Source organism: Uranotaenia lowii, chromosome 3 (genome assembly GCF_029784155.1).
Source record: "Uranotaenia lowii strain MFRU-FL chromosome 3, ASM2978415v1, whole genome shotgun sequence".
Lineage (NCBI taxonomy): Eukaryota > Metazoa > Arthropoda > Insecta > Diptera > Culicidae > Uranotaenia > Uranotaenia lowii.
The window spans coordinates 190,025,575-190,046,065 of NC_073693.1; the positions used below are offsets into that span (position 1 = coordinate 190,025,575).

Sequence of the window (20,491 nt, forward strand, 5' to 3'; positions counted from 1 at the left end):
CTGAAGTTAATATCGAAAAACACTATTTAAATATTATTTGAACCAAATATTATCATTGGTTAATCTGATTAAACTATTGTATAAAAAATTTGTTTGATTTTCTAACCATTTAACAATCAATTTTTTTATAGTTTAGATATTTTAAAAAAAATCAGGACATTTTAAAGGTCATTTTTCTAAAATCAGTACAATTCAAGCGTTTTTGAAAAATCAGGACTTCTTCTCAAAAATCAGGACAAATCCTGAAAAACCAAGACTCCTGACACCCCTGATCGACCCATACTTTTTGCCAATCATCAGAATGAGACCACCATACAAGATGCATCATGGTCATAGGTTTAGGAAAAATCACTCAAAACAAAGGATAACTACAAAACTTCAACAAAATGATGTCGCCATGTCTCTGAAAAATATGCTAGCAATTGGTTCCTTCATTTCACTGGGAATGGCCAGTCTGGCGACAGTGATGGTGTTTTTCCAGCGTGAAGCCAACTACACTGAATACGAATACCTGCAGCAGCACGAGGATCCTGAAAGTTTCCGGCCGAACTACAACCGGGTCACCTGGAATGGACCTGTTGATGAAGACCGGTAAGATTACGCGCGTACCTTATATTTTTCAAAGCAGGTTAACTGCTGATTAGCTGCACTGGGTATCATTTTAAAATGTGTGTATTTTTTAGAAACTTTTGTGCGATTTGCCGAGCATGCATCAAGTATAACAATAAACGGAAAACACTGGAATGCCAACATTGCTTCCATGAAATCTGCATCAATCAATGGCTCATTGTGAAAAAGACTTGCCCGATCTGTAGGATGGTTTTAAATAGTTTAAATTAGCGAAATATAACTGGAAATCAAACTCGATATCAATACATTCTTTTTTTATTGAATTAATCTTTTGAAAACTATCATATTAAAAAGATAACATTTTGAAACTTACTTTCATAGTTATTATATGTTCAAAAACGTAAATCCATTTTATCTATTCTATTTTGACCTAAAAAAAACTTTTTGTTTTCTTCTACCATTTTGCTCACCGCGGAGGCTTCAATCTCACGCAACCGGATGAATAAATCTACAATAGGTATATGCAATGTCAGCCCATTTAATATGTTGTTGCCCATTTGCCGTTCATTAGTGAAAGACTTGTTTTTGAACTTTCTAAAGTAAATCACTACACTATGATTATGAAATGAAACTTGAAATACTTATGAATACTTAATACTTACCAAGCTTACAAAAAAATAGATTAATCTTCCTCTTTTGTTGAACCGCACATAAGATTCCTTATCAGAAATAATAGATTTTTTTCTGGGCTGCCATCAACTAAATTAGAATTTCAGTTTGTAATATGAATTATTTATGCTTTATTCAGTACTTTATGAGATAATGCGACCTGGCAAAAAGCTTGCTAAGGTCGTCGAACTGAATTGAACAGAAAAATACAATCTATGTATTTTACTAAAGATATTTCTTTAGTTATAATATCAGTCTAACAATCTGGTTCATCAGCGCGTCTGTTGATGATAACTTCGTTTTGTTCATCGCCATTATCACCCCTTCGTACAATCATATTATGCAGGCGATCGTACGTTTGCAGTATCAATATATTATTGTACAAACACATGCCAAACAACAAGCCAGCAAAGCCAAAGATCTGTAGGTAATGAAATTTTTGCCAAGACAACGTTAGAGAAATAACCCAAATTACGAGAGTTCGAACGGAGTCCAACACCATACGCGTAGTCGCAGAAATTTCTTTTGTGACACTTATGCCAGCAAAGTTGAAGAAAGCAATAGATACGATCGTACCCACGATAGCCATAATAAGTTGATAATTGTTGGCAATCTGTGTAAGAGCATCTGGCAAATCTTCTAGTACTCCACGAGGATTATTATTGAAGGGTGGTCCAACAGATATATAGTACATGGGTGCCAAAAGGAGGCCTAGGATGCTGAAGCCGAAGAAACCTGGAAAACAAGACAATAGATTACAATCCAAAAATATTCATCTGCTAATGGAAACGAACCTTCCCATCCAACTGCTTGAAGAGCTGGTATGTCCAATCCCGCTACGTAGCGTTCTTCATAAACCATCTGGAAAGCGGTTATTATTTGGGCTAGAATTATAAGCAAATCACCGGTTATGATATTATTTCGTGTATAGTTAGTTCCAGCGCCATCATCGGATACAAAGTCCGACAGGCCAACAACACCGAGGCCTATGATGATGAAAAAGATGCCAATCCATTCTCGGTTGACGAGGTTACGATTCAGGAACGCCACGCTCAGTATACCAACAAAAACAATGACGGAGCCTGTTAAGAAAGAATACAATGTATAATGGTTTAATTCTCTTTTTTTTTTTAAACGGTGACAAATAGCAATTTATATTTCCCGAAAACCTACTAAACAGCGTTCGTTTTTTCATATTCCTGTTGTAGGTACTTTAAATATATAAAAAGAAAACATACCCCGCAACATTTGAAAGCTGGAAGCATAAGTGAGGTTGAGGCCCACATACATGATTGATGTCGCTATCATATCGCACATAGCCGGCACGAACAAGATGAATGGACTGAACTCACGATTTCCCTTCACCAAATCATGGCGATCTTCAGCACCATTCTGGAAGCAGAGTTATTTCAGGGTTCATTCTTATCTGTTATTTGTATAGAATACACATATAGCAATGCTAAACATGATGAAGTCAGCAGAAATGCCGGTGACATACATTAGATGCAAAAATGCATCTGGTTCAATTTTATACAACACGATATTTAATGTGTTGACCCAAAAAATCATGTCCATGCTTTGCCAACGCCAACGCCTTGGCTGCCATCGAATTCTATACCTACATTTTTCCTCCGTAGATGATAATAAATGGCCTTGAATGTCAGTAGACAAAGGAATTCTCCCAAAAACATCGCACAGGCCTGCACAAAAGGATGTTCGAACGGACGTATTTGTCCGTCGGAGCTTTCTGATTGCAGGGTATCTGCCCATCTGAGAAAAGTTATTGAAATAATTCCTTTTTTTCTCGGGGTTATCGCTATGTAAACTGCAAACGGATACTCACTTGGTACTCAAAGTATTGATAGAGCCCGTTATCACCAGCGTAAAAGCTAAAATGGCTTGATATTTTGTCCAAGCCATTTTTAAGTTTTTCTTTTTTTTCGATTGTATATCAATAACAGCTACAAAACGATGGACAGAATGCAGATAGATCAAAGAACGAAACGAATGTATATAGTAAAGACTCAAACAGCACAATTATAAAACAAATTATAACATTTTACATTTCAAAACTTGTATTCAACTAGGCACTACGCAGAAAATGACCTGCATCAACTGCAGGCAGAGTACAAAAAGGCGATCACTATCGATTGCGATGTTTTAACATCGGTTGCGTTCAGTGGTGCCAAGCGTATCGATTTTTCTTTTTTTGACTTTTTGACTGTACTAAAAAAATCACAATTGTACACGCTAACTTTTGGCTACCCCTTAAAGGCGTAAAATTGACCCGTTATTGGGAACCTCCATTATCTGTCAAATAAAGGGTCATTATAACGGATCAATATTACCCTTTATTCCGAACAAGTAGCGAACGCTTCAAAAAGGGTTACTTTGGAACTTGTCATTTGATACGTTACTTTTTCCATCGAACTGTTTTTGCAGAAAGATTGTGGTTAGATTTTTTTGTATAACAAATTCATATTTTTTGAATATTTTGCTTATTTCATTTTCATTCCAAGCATAACATCAGCACGCCGTAATGGAGGACCGGTCAAACTCAAATAAAAACAAAGAGAATTCAAACAGAATTGACGTGGTTAAAGAAGTTTTTGGTAAGTTTATTGATTTTTGTTTTTTATTTTAAATTTTGTCTTTAATCATCTCTTATCTTATTTTAGGGACATTAAACACGATGGAGGAACCGCAGTATCGGCCTATCCCGCATAGCCAAATATCATACACTGAATCGTTGATATTATTCAGCTCTGATTACAAGAATAGTGACGATTAGAGTAATCGTTCTTAAATCATTTCATTTTCAACTAACTTTTCCATTTTTCACGTGTCTTCGCTTGAAATGATAAAAAAATATTTTTGAAAGATACGGGTAATAATCCTTAAAATTAAAACTCAGGATGCATCTGAGTGTGTCGTGTGTCTTTGCTGTCAACAACCAGTCGAACAAAATCCGTGTGTTTTGATTTTAAATAATTGAAGTGTGCATTTGTTGAAATTATCAGCCTCAATGTAAGTTTAAAGCCGTTTTTAAAGCATGAATTGTTTTTTAATGTTGTTGAATATCTTTTCCAGGTTAAACACACCAAGGTTCACCGCAATATGAAAACAAAGTGGTGCAGAAGTTCCGAAAAAATGTCGCAGCATACTATTGGCTTATTTTATATTTACGTAAAAAGCCCCTGAAAACATCAACATACACACCACCCAACACAAAAAAACAATCCGGTGCCAACAAATTATTCATAGGAAAAATTGACTGTCGTCAAGATTCATTAGAATTAGAGTCTTCAATTATCGGCATTTGAATAAACAAAATAAAATATTATTCATTTGGTTTGATTTTTTCCCTGCAATCGAAATTGCTTTTAGCTAATACACAAACCTCCACCAAACGCAAGCGTTTCAAATAAGGGGTAATTTTCATCCGCTACAAGCGTTATCATGCTGAGTACCCCTTAAAGGGTAAAGTGACTTTATCCGTAAAAAGGAGTTCTCCCAGTCTTATCGAATAACGGGTGAAAAGTATTCGTTAAGGGGTAGCCAAAAGTTAGCGTGTACTACCTATGTACTAATTTTCATGTTTTTTTTTGTTTTTTAATACCGTATTTGTTTATGCCGAGTGTTGCACTACACACCCATTTGGCGCAACCCCTTATAGTGTAGTTTTGATCCGTTATCGGAAAAGACTGGGTTAACTCCTTTTTCATGTAAAGCCCCTTTACCCTTTATAAGGTACTTAGGCTGTACGTCAAGTCGTCGGGTCAAATTTACACATTATTTCAAACGCTTGCGCTCGGTGGGGATGTGAGCCGATTTTTGTAGTGAGAAAGATCGCAAATGCAAGGAATACTTTATAAAAATTAACTGAAAACAATCAAATAATAAATTTGCTAGTTTATTTCACAAAACATTAATATCTTTTTTTGGAAAAAATGATTGTCGGAAAAATTTGGCTGCTTTTTCCATACTTCCCTCTGAGTTCAGAATATGCCTATAGGATTTGTGACCCTGGTTCATTTTCTTGAGGAATCGACATGCTGAAAGAATGTAAATTATTCGGTTATTCGGAAACCTTTCATATTTGCAAAAACTTACTTTTCAATACGACCGATGGCGAAGTGCCAACTAGAATTACCGTCTTCGATCTGCCAAGCGACTTTCCACATCCTTTGCGGCTCCAGATGGATCTGTAACAACGGTCATTTATATTTAAAAAAAATTAAATATATATTTTGATACAAATTCCGAAACTTACCACGAGTCACCATCAATTTACCAAATGAAAACATGCGGTTGAAGTTTTTATAACATCTAAAACTACACTTCCTGAAGCGTACTCGGGCTGTTTTAAAACATGTGTAATATTGAACCGACAAATTGACACATTTTTTGACAGATCACGATGGTTCGTTATAATGGGTCATTTTTACAAATTTGATGTGTTCCGCCAAATGAGTGTGTAGTGTTGCACTGGTGCACCACTAGGTGCTGTCAAACTGTTTGTTTATTCGGACGGTGTTGCACTGGTTTTGACCTGTCGGAGTTCTGCTTACGGACGGTGGCCCACCGATAATTTTGCCAGTGTTGCGAGAGAGCGTGTGAGTGAGCGAGGTAGCAATACACTGGCGAGGATTTGTGTTTGTTTTTATCGGGTACGGTGGAACACTCCACGAGTGGAGAAAACAAATACAGTATAATTCAAAATGTATTAAGTTAATGGCTCTCAAATTTCTTCTTACGTTGCTGAATCGTGCCAAGCAAATTCGTTATGTACTTAATTATATTCTGTAACTTTTTAACAGGTCCATAAAGACGTAAACAACGAGTGACTTTCCGGTACACCAGTCAACCATGCAGAATGCTGTTTTAAATTATATAAAATCGTTTGAGGCATAACTTTATTATCTTTGTCGAGTTAAGAAAAATTGTTGCTTAATGTAGATTAATCAAATATAATCAATAGATAGATTGTATTAATCATAAAAATTTATTTTCGAATGTTGGTGAAAGAAAAAAAAGTTCTAATTTTAGTGGAAGGTAATTGTAATATCACTTTTATGCATACTTATTTTTATCTTCGGTACTGAGGCAGGCAAACTGTAATCCTAATTCCTTCATGGTGTCCTTGTGCGATTGTTTATCGCGAAATTCTTTGTACCTCTCCTTGACAAACAGGGCAAACCCTTTGGCCTGTCGAACCGGCGTCGCTACTGTGGAACCCTCTTTGTCCTTTTTGTTTAAAAACAGTTCTATCTTCCCGTGACAGTTACTGCATCGGATGTTTTCAACCTTTTTACTTTTTGTATGCGCATTGTACTTTGCTTTGCAGAGAGTGCACTGATACGTGTATTTGTACTCGATTTCGTACTGATGGCATACTGAAATAGGTGGCAGCATCGGTAAAGCTGCCAGTGCTCTGTGAGTCCAATTTTTCCAGCTTTTACTATGACCGTTAGCGGTATCGTATATCCAGGCAGCGGCGTGACACATTTCATGAATCAAAGTGCTACGCATTCTTTCGGCTGATGTTATTACTTTATCGCTCAACTCTATACGACAGTATCGTTCTCCGTTTCTTCTCAAATTAAAACATCGTCCCGCTGTGTTGGTTAATTTTTTGTTCCAACTTAGAGGAACTTCAAGTTTTCCCTTGAAAACTCTTTCGTTGAAAATATCATAGAGTTTATGCATTAATTCATCTTTGTTAGCGTTATATTTTTGCCTATATTTAATAGCGTCCTTGTGACATTCTGAAATTGGAACCTTAGAATCCAAGGATTCTAGGAACGAAACCGTATTGTTTGAAAAACTTAAGGCCGTCTTATTCCGAGGCAGACAAAGTTTCATCATTTCAGATGTTCGCCAAGTACTACCGTAAATTTCATCCAGAAGTTCAACCATTCTTTCGTCTATAAAAGGTTTTATTTTAACCGGTTGTAACTGAGCTTGCGGATTAAATATTTCCCGGTCGGCACAATCCTCAGCTTCGGATTCTTCCTCACTTTCCATTTGAGAAACTTGTATCTTAATATTGATCTTGGCGGATACATTTATTTTTTGCCTTCCGTAACCATCCGTCGTTCCTCTTACTACAATTTTGCTGGGAATGTTCTCTTTGGTGTCATCGGTGCCATCGTTTTCTTTGCTTTGTGTTTCTTCAATATCCTGCTGAGATGTCTCAAAGTTTTCTTCGGCGTTATTTATGAAACGATTCTCAGAAACTCTACTAATATTTGACTTGTTCAAATCAACATCAGATGAATCTTTTTCTAGGTCAGGTATATTGTCGAAAAAATTGTCCAATCGTCGCTCGGCCATAGATCCCAGCCTGTATTCAGAATCAACACTTCGCAGCGTAGAACATGGTGGGGCATAGGAGGTAGGCAGGGTATCATCACCAGAATCAGATATTTCTATCAAGGAACCGGATGTTTCTCGTTCGTTGGTACGGGTCGTGTTGTTGCTTTCCGATTTAAACTCTGTACCAGCAGACAATATTGTCAAATCGATCACAGCAGCAGAATCGGTCAAATGTTGCGATTTGTTGCTCAAGGGTTCCGAGCTTCCCACTGAACAAGACGTTTCATCAGAATCGCTCACACAAAGCACATCAGTAAAAGAGCCACCGGTTACGTTAAATTTCCTACCTATCTCGTTGGAAGAAACTTGGGTACTTTCGGAAAACAAAGACGCAGACATACCTGTAACCAATCATATTCGGAATCAAAATTGGCAATTTATTTATCGAATTCAAGGATTACCTTCTCCGTTGATTTAATAACCACCGTCTTTCATTTTATAAACGGATTCAACGGTTACACGCTAACTTTTGGCTACCCCTTAACGAATACTTTTGGCCCGTTATAGAGTTGTTTTTGACATTTCTTACGCACACTTGCTGAGCGTGTACAGATGAGGCGGGACAATTAACCTCAAAAACTTTCGGTACAAAAAAACGTGCAGCCTTTCAACACACATGGTCGTTTTTGAGGTTGATTGTCCCAAAACTGAAAAGTGTTGTCCAGCATAATATCACGAACACTTTCGCCGGCAAATAGGACTATTGGATAAGACTGGGAGAACTCCTTTTTTCGGATAAAGCCCCTTTACCCTTTAAGGGGTACTCTGCATGATAACGCCTTAGCGGGTCAAAATTACCCCTTATTTGAAACGCTCGCGATGGATAGAGATGTGAGCAGTGGCTTGTGGAATGGAAAAAAATATTCAATGAAATGTCTAGCCAAAATAAATCTGAATTACTATTTAAAAAAACGCATGTATTGTTTGAAATTAGATAGTTAATTAATAATTTTAGGATGTTTTTAAATGCCTGTTCCTCCGTTGTGAAGTTTTCCGGAATTCGCATCGTTTGCCCTTGACCTTTTCCTAGTGGTAGCGGTATCGAGATGACGAAAACTGAAAGGAAAATAAACCTTTTATAATATGAAAATTGCTTAATAAATTTGTAGGAAAAATCTTACGTTAGAATTCGACAACATCTGCTGGATTGAAGTGCCGATAAAAATCCGTCTTTGTGCTGCAAAGTAGGTTATGAAATATTCATTTCCTAGTTCCCAAGATCATCTGTAGCAGGAATTATTTAAATTAATATTTTAATTTTCATGAATAATGTATACATTAAATAATAATAAAACACTTACCACGATTCACGACCGCAAATGAAACGTTTAAAATTATGACAAGATTCTAAACAACCCTTTTTGAAGGGAATCAAGCATTTCGAAATAAGGGGTAATATTGATCCGTTAAAATGACCCTTTATTTGACAGATAGTGGAGGTTCTAAATAACGGGTCAAATTTACGCCTTTAAGGGGTAGCCAAAAGTTAGCGTGTACTTTCAATACACGGTAATATTAAACAATTTCAAAGGAAGGAAAATTACGCACCTTCATACACTGTAAATTTTTGCCTCGATTTCCAGCAAAAAAATTTGCTGGAAACGTTCAGCAATCCAAATTTTTACTGGAAACCAGCAATCGCGGTTTTCGAATTGCTGGATTTTTCAGCATTCGATTGTGTTCTTGTCATTTTTGCTGAAAAATCAGCAATCGGTTTTCAAATTGCTGGACTTTCCACTTTCCAGCAATTGATTTAGTTTGCTGGAAAATCAGCAATCGAGTTAACGCACAAGGATATTTCTCATGGTGTAATTACTGGGATATTTATGCGTGCTTCTGGAATTTTCGACAACTATATGAAATATTTTGAATTGACGATATCAGCGGCAAATAGGACTATTCGGGCTGAATGAAAATGAAAATGAACCTTTTTATGATTATAATTATATTAAGTTAACAGTGTATAAAACAGTGTATAAAACAGCGAAAAAGAACACTGACAATTCATTCCATACTTTAATGTGTGAAATTTCACACATTATCAAAATAAGTATAGACCAACACATTAAATGTGTGAAGGTACTGCAGCACATAAATGGAAAATATACCGTTTAAGGAAACGAAATGTGTGCGTTTCACACGTGTACATTATGCAAAAAGCGTTTAAAACGAGAAATGTGTGAAAATATCACTATGTTCTAACTCAAAATAAAATTGTGGGGTTTACGGAAAAAATCGAATTTAGTCCTAAAAAATACCAGGTAGGTTCTGAAAGACGAAATAACGAGTTAGATTATATGGTTTTTCAATCAAAATACTGTGGATTACTTGCCATAATTCTCTTATATGACTTTGTACCACGATTTATCAGCTGAATTTGCATGATGAGATATGGTTCTTTCTTTGACTCGCACAAAACTGATGAAGACAAAGCAATAACATAACGATTGAGATTTCACACATTTTTTTCTTAATCCGCTTGTTCGGATCTGGGGAAGGAAGACTGAAATTTGCTGTATCGTTTTCTGTATCGTTTTTTTTACTGTTCGGCAAGAAGCCAGCATTTGTTGAAAAGATTTGTAATCGTTCAAATTTTAACTTTAGATGTTCAGTTTCGTGTAACGAGTCATGTAACTCAGTTGTTTAGGTGCTAAATTTAGATTTAGCTATATTTTTAGAACAACTATTAATCAAACCATTTTTATTTATCAGCTTCAAAACTTTGACGAAATTTGAACGACTAAATACGCCTGATCATGCAAGAATTTACCAGAGCAAAACAAAACGTAATTAAATCATTGCTTTATGCAAATAAACAAGTGCTTTTCAGCATCAAACAAGTTTTATTAAAAATCACTAAATAAGAAAGTAAAATTTTAAACCTTCGCACTGGACGGTAGATTGATGAGAGAAATTTGACGTTTGAAAGATTTTTTTCTTTTTTCATTCAGTCTTCCTCCGGCCTCCCCCAGGTTCGTATAATGTGTAAATTTCGAACTTGGAAAGTGTGTGAAAATCACACTCCAGTTTGACAGCTTCATATAAATATTTGCTGATGATGTGTGAAACGATTTTGCAAAATGTGTGAAATGATTTATCAGTGAAAGGGATAGACAACAACAACAAGAACAAGAAAAAGTAGAGATAGAATCGCCAACACGTGCGTTCGTCTGAAAATTGTAACTTTAAAACAATGTCTAGTTTTCAAGTTAAAACTACAGTACAAAAAGTATTTTTATCGTGATTTTGTTAGTAATACATTTTAAGTCTTTTATTTAAATTACAGGGAAGAGGACTTTTTGCCACCGTTCCGATCGCAGAAGGAACAGTACTTTTCGAAGAAACGCCGCTAGTGTCAAGTCAATTTTGTTGGAATGCAGCCTATGGTTATTTGGCCTGCGAGTACTGTATGAAACCCCTGGAAACTGCTGAGAGCAATGTTCAACGTTTAGCAAATGATTTTACCATCAATTTGCCGTATCTAGAATGCTGTCCAATCCAGAATCACCTGGATGAACATGTTCGCTGTCCAGATTGCAACGAACGATACTGCAGCAGAAGATGCTTCAATAACGCTTTGCAACAGTATCACAAAGTTCTTTGCCTTGGAACGGAACGGAACAACGAGCAACATCCTGTTAACAAACTTATAGAATACTGGAAGTATGATCTTGATCTTGAACTGTTTGCATCTACTGAAATTTAATTTCGTTTTAGAAAAACACATTATCCACCAGAAACCTCAAGCATAACGCTTATTATCAAAATAATTGGTATGTTTAAGCAATGCGACAACGTTGCAGAGCTTCGAAATAAATTTACTGACTTTATAAGCGAATCAGCTAACAAGGATTTATCGATCTTCCATAAAATGCTGGGAGAAAATTTCACCGAGCAGATAGATCAACTTTACCAGTTGACTTGCAAAGCATTTGATGTGGATACCAACGAACGTCTGCAGTGGCTTACGCCCTCTGGTTTCCATGCATTGTTGGCGCTAATAGGAACCAATGGGCAGGGTATTGGCACCAGTTCTTTCGCTGAATGGGTCCGCAATGTAACCGACCTGGAAAATTTGAAAGAAGAAAACCGTGAATCACTAGACAATCTTATCGATACCCTATACAAAAAACTTGATGAAGTCGCCGGATGTTTTCTTAACAACGAAGGCTCAGCTCTTTACAGCTTGCAAAGTAAAATCAACCACAGCTGTAATCCGAATGCCGAATGCAGATTTCCTCATTCCAACAACTTGCTGGCTCTCACAGTGACTCGAGATGTGCAACCAGGGGAGGAAATTTGTATATCATATTTGGACGAATGTGCACTTGAGCGATCGCGCCATTCTAGACAGAAGATATTATGCGAAAACTATCTGTTCCAATGTCAATGTGAACAATGCGAAAGACAGCTAAATGATCCAGATGAAACGTCTGAAGATGAGGAAGAAAATGATGATCAAATGGAAGACGAATCCGATTAAATATATTCACATCATTTTCACAAATTAAAAAAAACTGTGCTATTATTCATTCTCGATCATAAACTTCTACGAGCTTCACTTTGTAGGATAGCAGTCAAATGTTCACTGATCAGAATTGATTTAATTTAGTGGCAAACTAGTTATTGTATTAATTTTGGTCGTTCAAATGATTTGAATAAGAGCTTATACTTAAAAAAAAATAGTGGCTTTTAATAAAGTTTAATCGATTTCCACCCAAAACAAATCGGTATCGAATTTTGAATACGGCGAATGCGCCAACCTCACTGTTTCGAGAAAAAACGCTTTCATAGTTTGACAGCTCTATAAACTCCCAGTAAAATTTTTGTTTTCTTTAATTCTCGCAAACCAATTAACGTTAATTAAATCAGTTAACATTGTACAATCAAAATATCCTATTTTCTCTCTATGGATAAGTTTAATAATTTTAAAACCTTCGTATGTAACTACTTTTTTTCAATTCTTTTTTCTAGGATTTTAACGCTTTCGCATTATTCATCAACCGCGTATGTAACTACTAGATTTTATCGTGCATACCAGATTTCGATCACAATCATCCGTTTCATTAAAAAAATAATAAAATAACAATTCATTTCAATCTAGATGTTTATTTTCAGAAGATCAATTAAAGGTAAGACGTGACAAAAAGCGTCTTCCAAAAAGCGCATTTGCGCCTCTTTGTTTCACTACACCAATTTTTTGGCTTCGAAAAAGCTTTTAAGATGTTTCATCTGCCATAATCCCATAACGACGAGAACTAACGTTTGAGCCAGGGACCACCACAACACCCGTGTATTTGTGCTTTCACTGGTCTGCCGGAATCGTTCCTCACGGTACTTTAAATGCAATGAGAAAGAAAACTGGTCATACATAGTTGATACAATAGAAAACGGTGCTTGTTTACCCTTTGATAATTTTGTTCCTTCGTGATCTGGTCTACTTGATCGAGCAACTGTCGAATGCGAAGTTGTAGTTCGGTCAACTTTTCCTTCTGGGCGACGTTCGTATAATCAATGGCATGCTCTCCTACTTGTATATCGAGGTGGACACGTAATTGTGAACCCGTAAACCAAGCTGTACTGTTAGAGTACATACAGATTACGTGCTCTCCAGGGGTATGCGATGTGAAGGATATGCGACCTAGTTATAAAATCAAAATTATTGTGCAATCGTTCAATCTTAGTTCTGAGTTTTTATCCTCATCAATAAACCATTCTAGAAATGCCAGCATTGTTACGATTATTTTCAATTTATTTGAATGTTTGATATTCCTAAGGTTACTGTTTAATGCTTGAAAAGAACTAAAATACGCTTTTTGAAATGAGATGTGCTGAAAGTTCACTCACTTCTCAAGGCACTTACCCTCAGAGCTGTATACCCGAGACAGGATAGTTTTGTCATCCGGATCCTTTACTTCCACATGCATTCCGATACCAGGAGACGAGGGCATGAACCCGCCGCTGCGAGGATCATGAAGCTCAACCTTATAATTGACTTTAAAATATCAGCTGGTTAACAGTTATATTTCAATACTATATTTTACTTTGTGTTACCTATGACTGTAGTTTCGTCTGGGATTTCTTCAATGAAACATTTTCGTTCAGTCTCGCCAATATGAAAATAAAGCGCATTTGAGACACCTATAACAAAAAATATCAGGACCACAATTGTGTTTTTCAAATTGGTCATGATGGAGACGTTCTTCTACTAGAAAATTTCTATTGAAATAAATAACTTATTCGTTACAGGAGAATATAGAGAAAAATTAGAATTTTACGCGACACGTCAATGATAAAGTTATACACGCTTATATATCACTGATGCAAATTAGTAAAATATATCCTACACTGATAAATTTTTATACATTTTACAAAATTATATACACGCTCGTTTTTTTTAACCATTTTCGAGTTTTTTTCAACCGTTTTATGAGTTTCTTCTAAAAACTTCGATTATTGTTATTTTTCAGTCATAATGAACTGTTAAATTTCAACCATTTTCTGAATAATGATGAAAAACCAAAATAATGGTTGAAAATTCAAGCGAAAACATTTGATGAGCCGTCTGTCATAGTTTTTTTCCAGTTCGACTCGTTTCGATTTGGGCATTAATTTTCGGGAGCAAATCAATTGTTCCAGTTCGGATACTAGCGTTTTTAGGATTGAAAAGTATGCTACGATCGCTACGATATTTTTTTTTCCCTGGGATTTTAACGCCTGGACGTTATTCATCCCCTTTCCTGCTATGTCTGTCTAGTGCGTCTAGTGTTGCCAGTGTTGTAGATCTGTTTCTTGTTGTTGATTTCTTTTATCTTATACACGCAGAGAAAACTTGGCTGTTGGGTATTTTCGGAGGTCTCCCGAGCGAAACCACAATCGTTTGACGTGATAATGCTAAAGCTAAATATAAACTTTATTAGAACATTTCTTAAATTATAATTTTTAAAGGACTTACATTCTGTAACCTCACTTTTTAACTGATCCCAACTATCTTTAAGATCTCGACTTTTAGTTTCGATATACTGTAATATATTTGTAAATAATTGTAATAAACTGGATGATATAATAATAAATTGGAACTCACGATGAGAAGTATAATGTAAATATAAGAAACTTCAATAAATTGATCGAAATCACCACCCCTTTTTCTGCAATGCTCCGAAAATGATCTGATGACTTGCTACTTTCCACTTGACAGATATTGATCTCCGTTCTTCTTCTCTGGCGTCTCCTGTCATTCGCTGTCAGTCTTTGCAGAAGAGCGAGGGGCTTTTGGATGATCAGAGGGACCGTTCAAAGCTGCGGTAACATTGGCTTTTGAAACAAAACAAATCTGACTTTGATTCAAAAAATTCATTTTTTCGATTCAATCTCATGTTTTCTTTGAATCAATGAATTATGATTTTGTTTCAAATAAATAATTTTTGAAAGAAAGAATTAATTTTTTGAATCGAATAATTTTGGACTTTGATTTTAAACAAAATCTTTGATTCAAAAGACATTTGTTCAATTGCATTTTTATTTGGAAACAAAGTAAATTTTCTTTCAACCAAAGAAAAATGTATTCAATGCAAAGGAATAATTTCTTCAAATAAAAACTTCAAACTTAGAAGGTTTTTTGCATTGAGTAAGAAGAATTTAAAACGGTTTGGCTGGTCGAGTGAAAATGTGCATCAGAGTTAGCTTAGTTACACTGAAAAAAATCGGGCTATATAATATATCGGGTCAATCCAATAACTTCTATAAATTAGGGTATTGATAAAAGATAATAGCATTTCTGATGAAAAGTAAAAGAAAATCCAATAAATTCTAGCACTTGGTTTTGGTTGATAAAAATCCGTCTGAAACTACTAAAAGATCCAATAAATTCTATAAGGCAGTCACACGTAGTAAAATGCATAAGAAGATCCAATAGCTTTTATCAAATTTAAACCATTTAAATAATATCGATTCTGAAAAGGAAGATTATTCGTTTGTAATTTAATCATTGTTCATATTCAAAGCTCAATCCAAAATACTGGTAAGTAGTTTATTTTGATCTGCCATGCAATGAAATATTGTGATTGTTTTTATTCCAGGATGAATAAATGCGGAAATAGCAGGATTTATTTTATTTTATTTCGCTCGATAAAAATATTTCTCCAGCTCAAGAAGAAGACGATTTATGTGAGGGGAAAACTTTATTCGCAGCTTCGTGTGGCTCAATCAAAACATCCAGCTTGATGAGAGGACTTTTTTTTTGACGACGCAACATATTTCGTCGGTAAGTTTATATAGTTTAATTATTTTGTAGGAAAAGTAATAGTGTTAAAATACATTCCAGAACAAAAGTCCATTAACCATATTTTATGGATACAACCACACGGCAATGAGCAATACAACACAGGAAGAAACACCAGCTGTATTGAAAGTACGGAGAACATCCAAAAGTGCATGATATGGAGGATGCGGTATATATATTAATTAAAAAAATTAAATTTAAGGGAAGTAAGTAAAATAAAGCAAAACAAATTTTTAGCAAAATAAACATTAGTAAGTTTCATTGGATCCCACTGTAGTGAATATATGTTATAAATAATAGTAAAATAAATCTTCATAATAAATAAATAAATATCTAGTCTTATATATAAATAACATCTGATGATTTGTATCAGTGAAGATGAGTTAGAAACAACAACAAATATAATATGGAGAATCTTCCAAAAATTCTATCCGCGAGAGAAGGAGAAAAATATGAAGAGCAGAGAGTGAGAGCCAATTATTGGAACTTTGGGTTCGACGTGTTGAATGTTTGGATAAGAGCTCAGTTTGAAGAAAGTTGAACTAAAAGCATGTTGGAAAATGCATTTTAAGATATTCCATAGCAATTTATTATGGAATTGTGGTTTGTTAGTTCGGTCAGTTACGACAATTGGCGCAGTCGAAAGGTAAATATGGTGGAGAAAATTAAAACTAGTTATGAATCACTATTAATAATTATATTGAGCTTGTGAAACAAAATGGCGCTCTGTGAAGCTAACACGATTAAATTAAAGAACGCTCCCTTTAGGCATTGAGAAGGTTGAATTTGAATCAAACAAAATGGACGCTTTGTGAAGCCATCCAAATTTTAAGCTCTGAGAAGCTAGTTCTTTGTAAACATTTTAAATTTTGTGATGCACGCTTAAGTTAGTGAATTCAATTCAATGATCAGAGTCAAAAATGGATGGGATACATGGGCATCGAAGTCCATTTTGATATTTTCCTGACATTATTTACTGTGCTTAATGGTTGACAGGTTGTTTTCTTGAAGAACCTTTTTGGGAAACCAATCCCCGTGAGGACTTCCCTTATAAGACATTTAGTAAGATCATTCCCGAAGAAGACCTTAATTTTATGACATTTCCGGTGAAGAGATTCCTCGTGAGGAACTACCTTGAGAGAACTTTCCCTGTGAGGAACGAACAGGCTGGTGAAGATGTTCCCGAGAGGACACTTCCTGTAAATAAATAGTTGATAAACTGCATACAAAACTTCCCTGTGAGGATCTTACCGAACAGAATTTTCCCCGTGAGGACATTCCAAAGAGTATGTTCCCTGTGAGGAACAATATCGCGAACACTTTCCCTGAGAGGATACTCCCGGTGAAAAGATTCCCCGTGAGGAACCACCTTGAGAGAATTTTCCCTGTGAGGAACGAACGGGCTGGTGAAAACGTTCCCCGAGAGGACACTTCCTATAAATAACTAGTTGATAAACTGAATGCAAACCTTCCCTGTGAGGATCTTATCCGACAGAATTTTCCCCGTGAGGATATTCCAGAAGTTTGTTCCCTGTGAGGAACAATATCGCGAAGATTTTCCCTGAGAGGATACTTCCGGTGATGAGATTCCCCGTGAGGAACCACCTTGAGAGAATTTTCCCTGTGAGGAATGAACTTGTTAAGACGTTCCTTGAGAGGACACTTTATATGAGTAACTAGATACTCCATGAAGACTTTCCCTGTGAGGAACCTTTCCGACAGAAATTTCCCTGCCAGAAATTTCCAAGAGAGTATATTCCCTGTGAGGAATAATTTAGAAGACTTTCCCTGTGAGGAATGGACTCGTTAAAACGTTCCTTGAGAGGACACTTTCTATGAGTAACTAAATATCCCATGAAGACGTTCCTTGTGAGGAACCTTCCCGACAGAAATTTTCCTGCGAGGATTTCCAAAGAAAATATATTCCCTGTGAGGAACATTGAGAAGACTTTCCATGAGAGGACACTGACTTTGAGGAGCTCCGCACGACGACTTCCCCTTGAGGAACTATCCGTAAAGACACAACCTTTAGATAAATTCAATAGTATATTACCAACCTACTCTTGTACTCATGAGAATTGTACTCTAGAACAACTTTCTAAAGAGACTATCCAATGTCAGAACGTTTCCTCCGAGGTCATTAAAAAAAAAGAAATCTCAAAACTACGTTCAGAGAAACTTATCTGAATTGAATTTCAAACTCACTGTAAGGAACTCTACCGGTAAGATTTTTACTATGTGGAAATAACTTTTTATGCTATGACATTTCAAGTACGGATATTCCATGGAATGGATTTGTTCATTTAGTTTCTACAACATAATTTTCGAGGTTGATTGTTAACAGATTCTTCCCGTGAAGAACTTACCTGAAAAAACGTTAACATTTTCTGTGAGATAATTTCTGCTGAATAACTAGATTTTCATTACATACCCTGTGAAGAGTTCCCCCCGTGAGGAACTTCCCTGAGAGAGCTTTTCCTGTAAGGACATTCCAAGCTAGGATACTCCTTGAGTGCAACTATGTAGACACCCTATGAGATCTTCGTGCCCTCAAATAACTTTCGTAAAAGACATTCCCATGTGAGGCCTTTCCCTGTGAGGGCAACCGATACATTTTCCCTAAAATAGAGAACCAAAATTACGCTCTGAGAAGCTTCTCTGACTAATTTTCAGATGCACTGTAAGGAACGACACCGTGCAGACTTTTGCTGGAAGGAAATCATATGACCTTTCCTGATGATTAATCCCATAATATGATTGTTCCCTTGAACAACCTCTGTAAGAAGAATTCCCCATGTTAGGGCGTGTTCTGTGAGGACATTCCAATGATAAAACATTTTGAAAACACATTACCAAATTATGCTGTGAAAAAGCTAATTTGGTTTGATTTTCAAAGTTACCGCAAGAAACATAAGTTTTTCCCGAGTAGAAATTCTCTGGAAAACTCCTTAGAGAATCCATGCGAGGACATTAATTAGGAGGAACTCCATAGATAAAAATTCCCTGATATTCTTGTAGGACATTCCATGATAGGTTTTTTTCATTGAACAACTTCCTAAGAAAATGTGCAGATGTTATGACGTCCCATGACGTCCCATCTCGAAAAGTCATTACAAAATTATCCACTGGAAGCCGGACCTGAATTGATTAAAAATTTCAATTTATTCTAAATTTATATTGTTTTGATAAACTTGCTCTGGAAAGCTGAATGACATTGATACCACATGTTTGAAAATTAACAATTGTTTGAGAGATTTTAGAAGGCACATATTTACATTCCATGGTAGGTATGTTAGAAATTCGTTCACTTTTGTTTTACATTACTTTCTGAGGTTGATTGCTGACAGATTATTCCATTTAAGGAACGTTTTTCGCATGCAGAACTTGGCATTTCTGTGAGATAAAACTTTAATATTCAGATTCACTGTAGGGAACGATGTCATGAAGACTTTCCCTGGAAGGAAATACTTTGGCCTCACCTGAAGAGACATCCCATGATTGTTTCTTTGAATAACCCCTTTAAGAAAACGTAACCATGCTAGGACGTTCCCTGTGAGGACAATACACTCATAAAATATCTTGACACCATTCCAAAATTATGCTGAGAAGCTGAGTCTGATTTAATTTTTAAATTCACCGTAATCTTCCAAATAGTCTTCTTAAATAGTCCTTGCGAGGATATTCACTGCAAGGAACTTCATAGAGAAAATTCTACTTGTGAATAAGTTCTGACATACTTTGTAAAAACTCCCTAAGAAGACATTCCTGTGTTAGGACGTCCCATGTGAGGACTTCGTAGAGGGAGATCTCAAAAGATATGATAAAACTATGTACCGTAGAAAGGACCTGATTCGATTTAATTTCAATTTAGCATCAAATAATACTTCTTCGAGAAACATGCACTCAAAAGCTGAATGAATTTGGTACCCCACGATTAAAATTTGTGTATAAGGACCTTCATTCGAAAGATTTTTCCTGTGTACCATTGCTATAAGACGTTCACTTTGAGGAGTTTCCAGTAACCCTATACAAACTTCGATAATCTAAGAAACAGACCTTATTTGATTTCTAATTTCAAAAATTAATTTTATATCTGAGATCCACGGCAGATAATTGGATTGAAAAGGGGATCAATGGCAAAACGCCTGAAGGTTGAAAATGTTTTTTGAAACTGATTTATTTGATCTTGGTGAAATTTTTAAATGAATTGTTTAATTTATTAGAACAGATTTGATTCTAGTATTTCAACTGTTCATAACCGCTTGATTAGCTATGCACATCAAGAGTCGGACGACGAGGACACTACACGAAGCCGTGAAGATAGGTCCACTGTGAGGCAGGGATGCTTTCATTTTGAATCTCCGAACCGAAAATCATCCATGAGCAATCTGGAATCAGAAATAGTTTTCTGAAATAAAGAATCGCTTCCCGAAACATAAAATCAAAATTGGGAGCCGAAAAACTGATTTCAAAATCAATAGTCCTTATTACCCGATATATCATAAAATTATGTAAATCGAATTCAAGTCTCTGGTTACTAAATATGAGTCTTTAATTTCTAAATCAGAACTTAAGAATTACTACTTAGATGAA

General features: G+C 35.8%; 5 protein-coding genes and 2 long non-coding RNA genes across 7 annotated transcripts; 2 read left to right on the forward strand and 5 right to left on the reverse strand.

Moving 5' to 3' along the window:
- The first annotated feature begins 305 nt into the window (after positions 1 to 305).
- Positions 306 to 867, forward strand: LOC129754813 (E3 ubiquitin-protein ligase RNF149-like). Its single transcript, XM_055751058.1, has 2 exons — positions 306 to 591; positions 684 to 867. The coding sequence occupies exons 1-2, from the start codon at positions 320 to 322 to the stop codon at positions 838 to 840; spliced, it is 429 nt and encodes a 142-aa protein (XP_055607033.1). The 5' UTR covers positions 306 to 319; the 3' UTR covers positions 841 to 867.
- Positions 868 to 1,346: 479 nt separating this feature from the next.
- Positions 1,347 to 3,383, reverse strand: LOC129754807 (solute carrier family 35 member F6). The gene is made up of 5 exons (XM_055751051.1): positions 3,083 to 3,383; positions 2,862 to 3,009; positions 2,478 to 2,631; positions 2,034 to 2,321; positions 1,347 to 1,974 (listed from the first exon to the last, which is right to left on the reverse strand). The coding sequence occupies exons 1-5, from the start codon at positions 3,157 to 3,159 to the stop codon at positions 1,496 to 1,498; spliced, it is 1,146 nt and encodes a 381-aa protein (XP_055607026.1). The 5' UTR covers positions 3,160 to 3,383; the 3' UTR covers positions 1,347 to 1,495.
- A 1,564-nt stretch (positions 3,384 to 4,947) lies between these two features.
- On the reverse strand, positions 4,948 to 5,702 carry LOC129754829 (uncharacterized). Its single transcript, XR_008739114.1, has 3 exons — positions 5,513 to 5,702; positions 5,353 to 5,444; positions 4,948 to 5,294 (listed from the first exon to the last, which is right to left on the reverse strand). It is a non-coding gene; the product is annotated as an uncharacterized LOC129754829 (long non-coding RNA).
- A 526-nt stretch (positions 5,703 to 6,228) lies between these two features.
- On the reverse strand, positions 6,229 to 8,135 carry LOC129754802 (uncharacterized). The gene is made up of 2 exons (XM_055751044.1): positions 8,019 to 8,135; positions 6,229 to 7,958 (listed from the first exon to the last, which is right to left on the reverse strand). The coding sequence occupies exon 2, from the start codon at positions 7,954 to 7,956 to the stop codon at positions 6,313 to 6,315; it is 1,644 nt and encodes a 547-aa protein (XP_055607019.1). The 5' UTR covers positions 7,957 to 7,958; positions 8,019 to 8,135; the 3' UTR covers positions 6,229 to 6,312.
- Positions 8,136 to 10,711: 2,576 nt separating this feature from the next.
- Positions 10,712 to 12,411, forward strand: LOC129754806 (histone-lysine N-trimethyltransferase SMYD5). The gene is made up of 3 exons (XM_055751050.1): positions 10,712 to 10,846; positions 10,904 to 11,280; positions 11,335 to 12,411. Exons 1-3 carry the CDS (start codon positions 10,811 to 10,813, stop codon positions 12,098 to 12,100), a joined length of 1,179 nt encoding a protein of 392 aa, XP_055607025.1. The 5' UTR covers positions 10,712 to 10,810; the 3' UTR covers positions 12,101 to 12,411.
- A 295-nt stretch (positions 12,412 to 12,706) lies between these two features.
- Positions 12,707 to 13,945, reverse strand: LOC129754809 (transmembrane emp24 domain-containing protein eca). Its single transcript, XM_055751053.1, has 4 exons — positions 13,672 to 13,945; positions 13,481 to 13,612; positions 13,023 to 13,258; positions 12,707 to 12,954 (listed from the first exon to the last, which is right to left on the reverse strand). The coding sequence occupies exons 1-4, from the start codon at positions 13,805 to 13,807 to the stop codon at positions 12,805 to 12,807; spliced, it is 654 nt and encodes a 217-aa protein (XP_055607028.1). The 5' UTR covers positions 13,808 to 13,945; the 3' UTR covers positions 12,707 to 12,804.
- A 280-nt stretch (positions 13,946 to 14,225) lies between these two features.
- Positions 14,226 to 14,778, reverse strand: LOC129754827 (uncharacterized). The gene is made up of 3 exons (XR_008739111.1): positions 14,702 to 14,778; positions 14,573 to 14,639; positions 14,226 to 14,517 (listed from the first exon to the last, which is right to left on the reverse strand). It is a non-coding gene; the product is annotated as an uncharacterized LOC129754827 (long non-coding RNA).
- Between the last annotated feature and the right edge of the window lie 5,713 nt (positions 14,779 to 20,491).

Excerpts from the sequence above, each read along its gene's own strand:
- LOC129754807 (XM_055751051.1), bottom strand. The coding sequence starts at position 3,159 with ATGGCTTGGACAAAATATCAAGCCATTTTAGCTTTTACGCTGGTGATA. Across the intron at positions 3,010-3,082 it reads ATCAATACTTTGAGTACCAA|ATGGGCAGATACCCTGCAAT; the intron begins GTGAGTATCCGT and ends AACTTTTCTCAG. Across the intron at positions 2,322-2,477 it reads CAGCTTTCAAATGTTGCGGG|GCTCCGTCATTGTTTTTGTT; the intron begins GTATGTTTTCTT and ends CTTTCTTAACAG.
- LOC129754813 (XM_055751058.1), top strand. The coding sequence starts at position 320 with ATGCATCATGGTCATAGGTTTAGGAAAAATCACTCAAAACAAAGGATA. Across the intron at positions 592-683 it reads GGACCTGTTGATGAAGACCG|AAACTTTTGTGCGATTTGCC; the intron begins GTAAGATTACGC and ends TGTATTTTTTAG.
- LOC129754806 (XM_055751050.1), top strand. The coding sequence starts at position 10,811 with ATGTCTAGTTTTCAAGTTAAAACTACAGTACAAAAA. Across the intron at positions 10,847-10,903 it reads TTAAAACTACAGTACAAAAA|GGAAGAGGACTTTTTGCCAC; the intron begins GTATTTTTATCG and ends TTTAAATTACAG. Across the intron at positions 11,281-11,334 it reads AAACTTATAGAATACTGGAA|AAAAACACATTATCCACCAG; the intron begins GTATGATCTTGA and ends ATTTCGTTTTAG.
- LOC129754802 (XM_055751044.1), bottom strand. The coding sequence starts at position 7,956 with ATGTCTGCGTCTTTGTTTTCCGAAAGTACCCAAGTTTCTTCCAACGAG.
- LOC129754809 (XM_055751053.1), bottom strand. The coding sequence starts at position 13,807 with ATGACCAATTTGAAAAACACAATTGTGGTCCTGATATTTTTTGTTATA. Across the intron at positions 13,613-13,671 it reads AGACGAAACTACAGTCATAG|TCAATTATAAGGTTGAGCTT; the intron begins GTAACACAAAGT and ends GATATTTTAAAG. Across the intron at positions 13,259-13,480 it reads TCGGGTATACAGCTCTGAGG|GTCGCATATCCTTCACATCG; the intron begins GTAAGTGCCTTG and ends TTTTATAACTAG.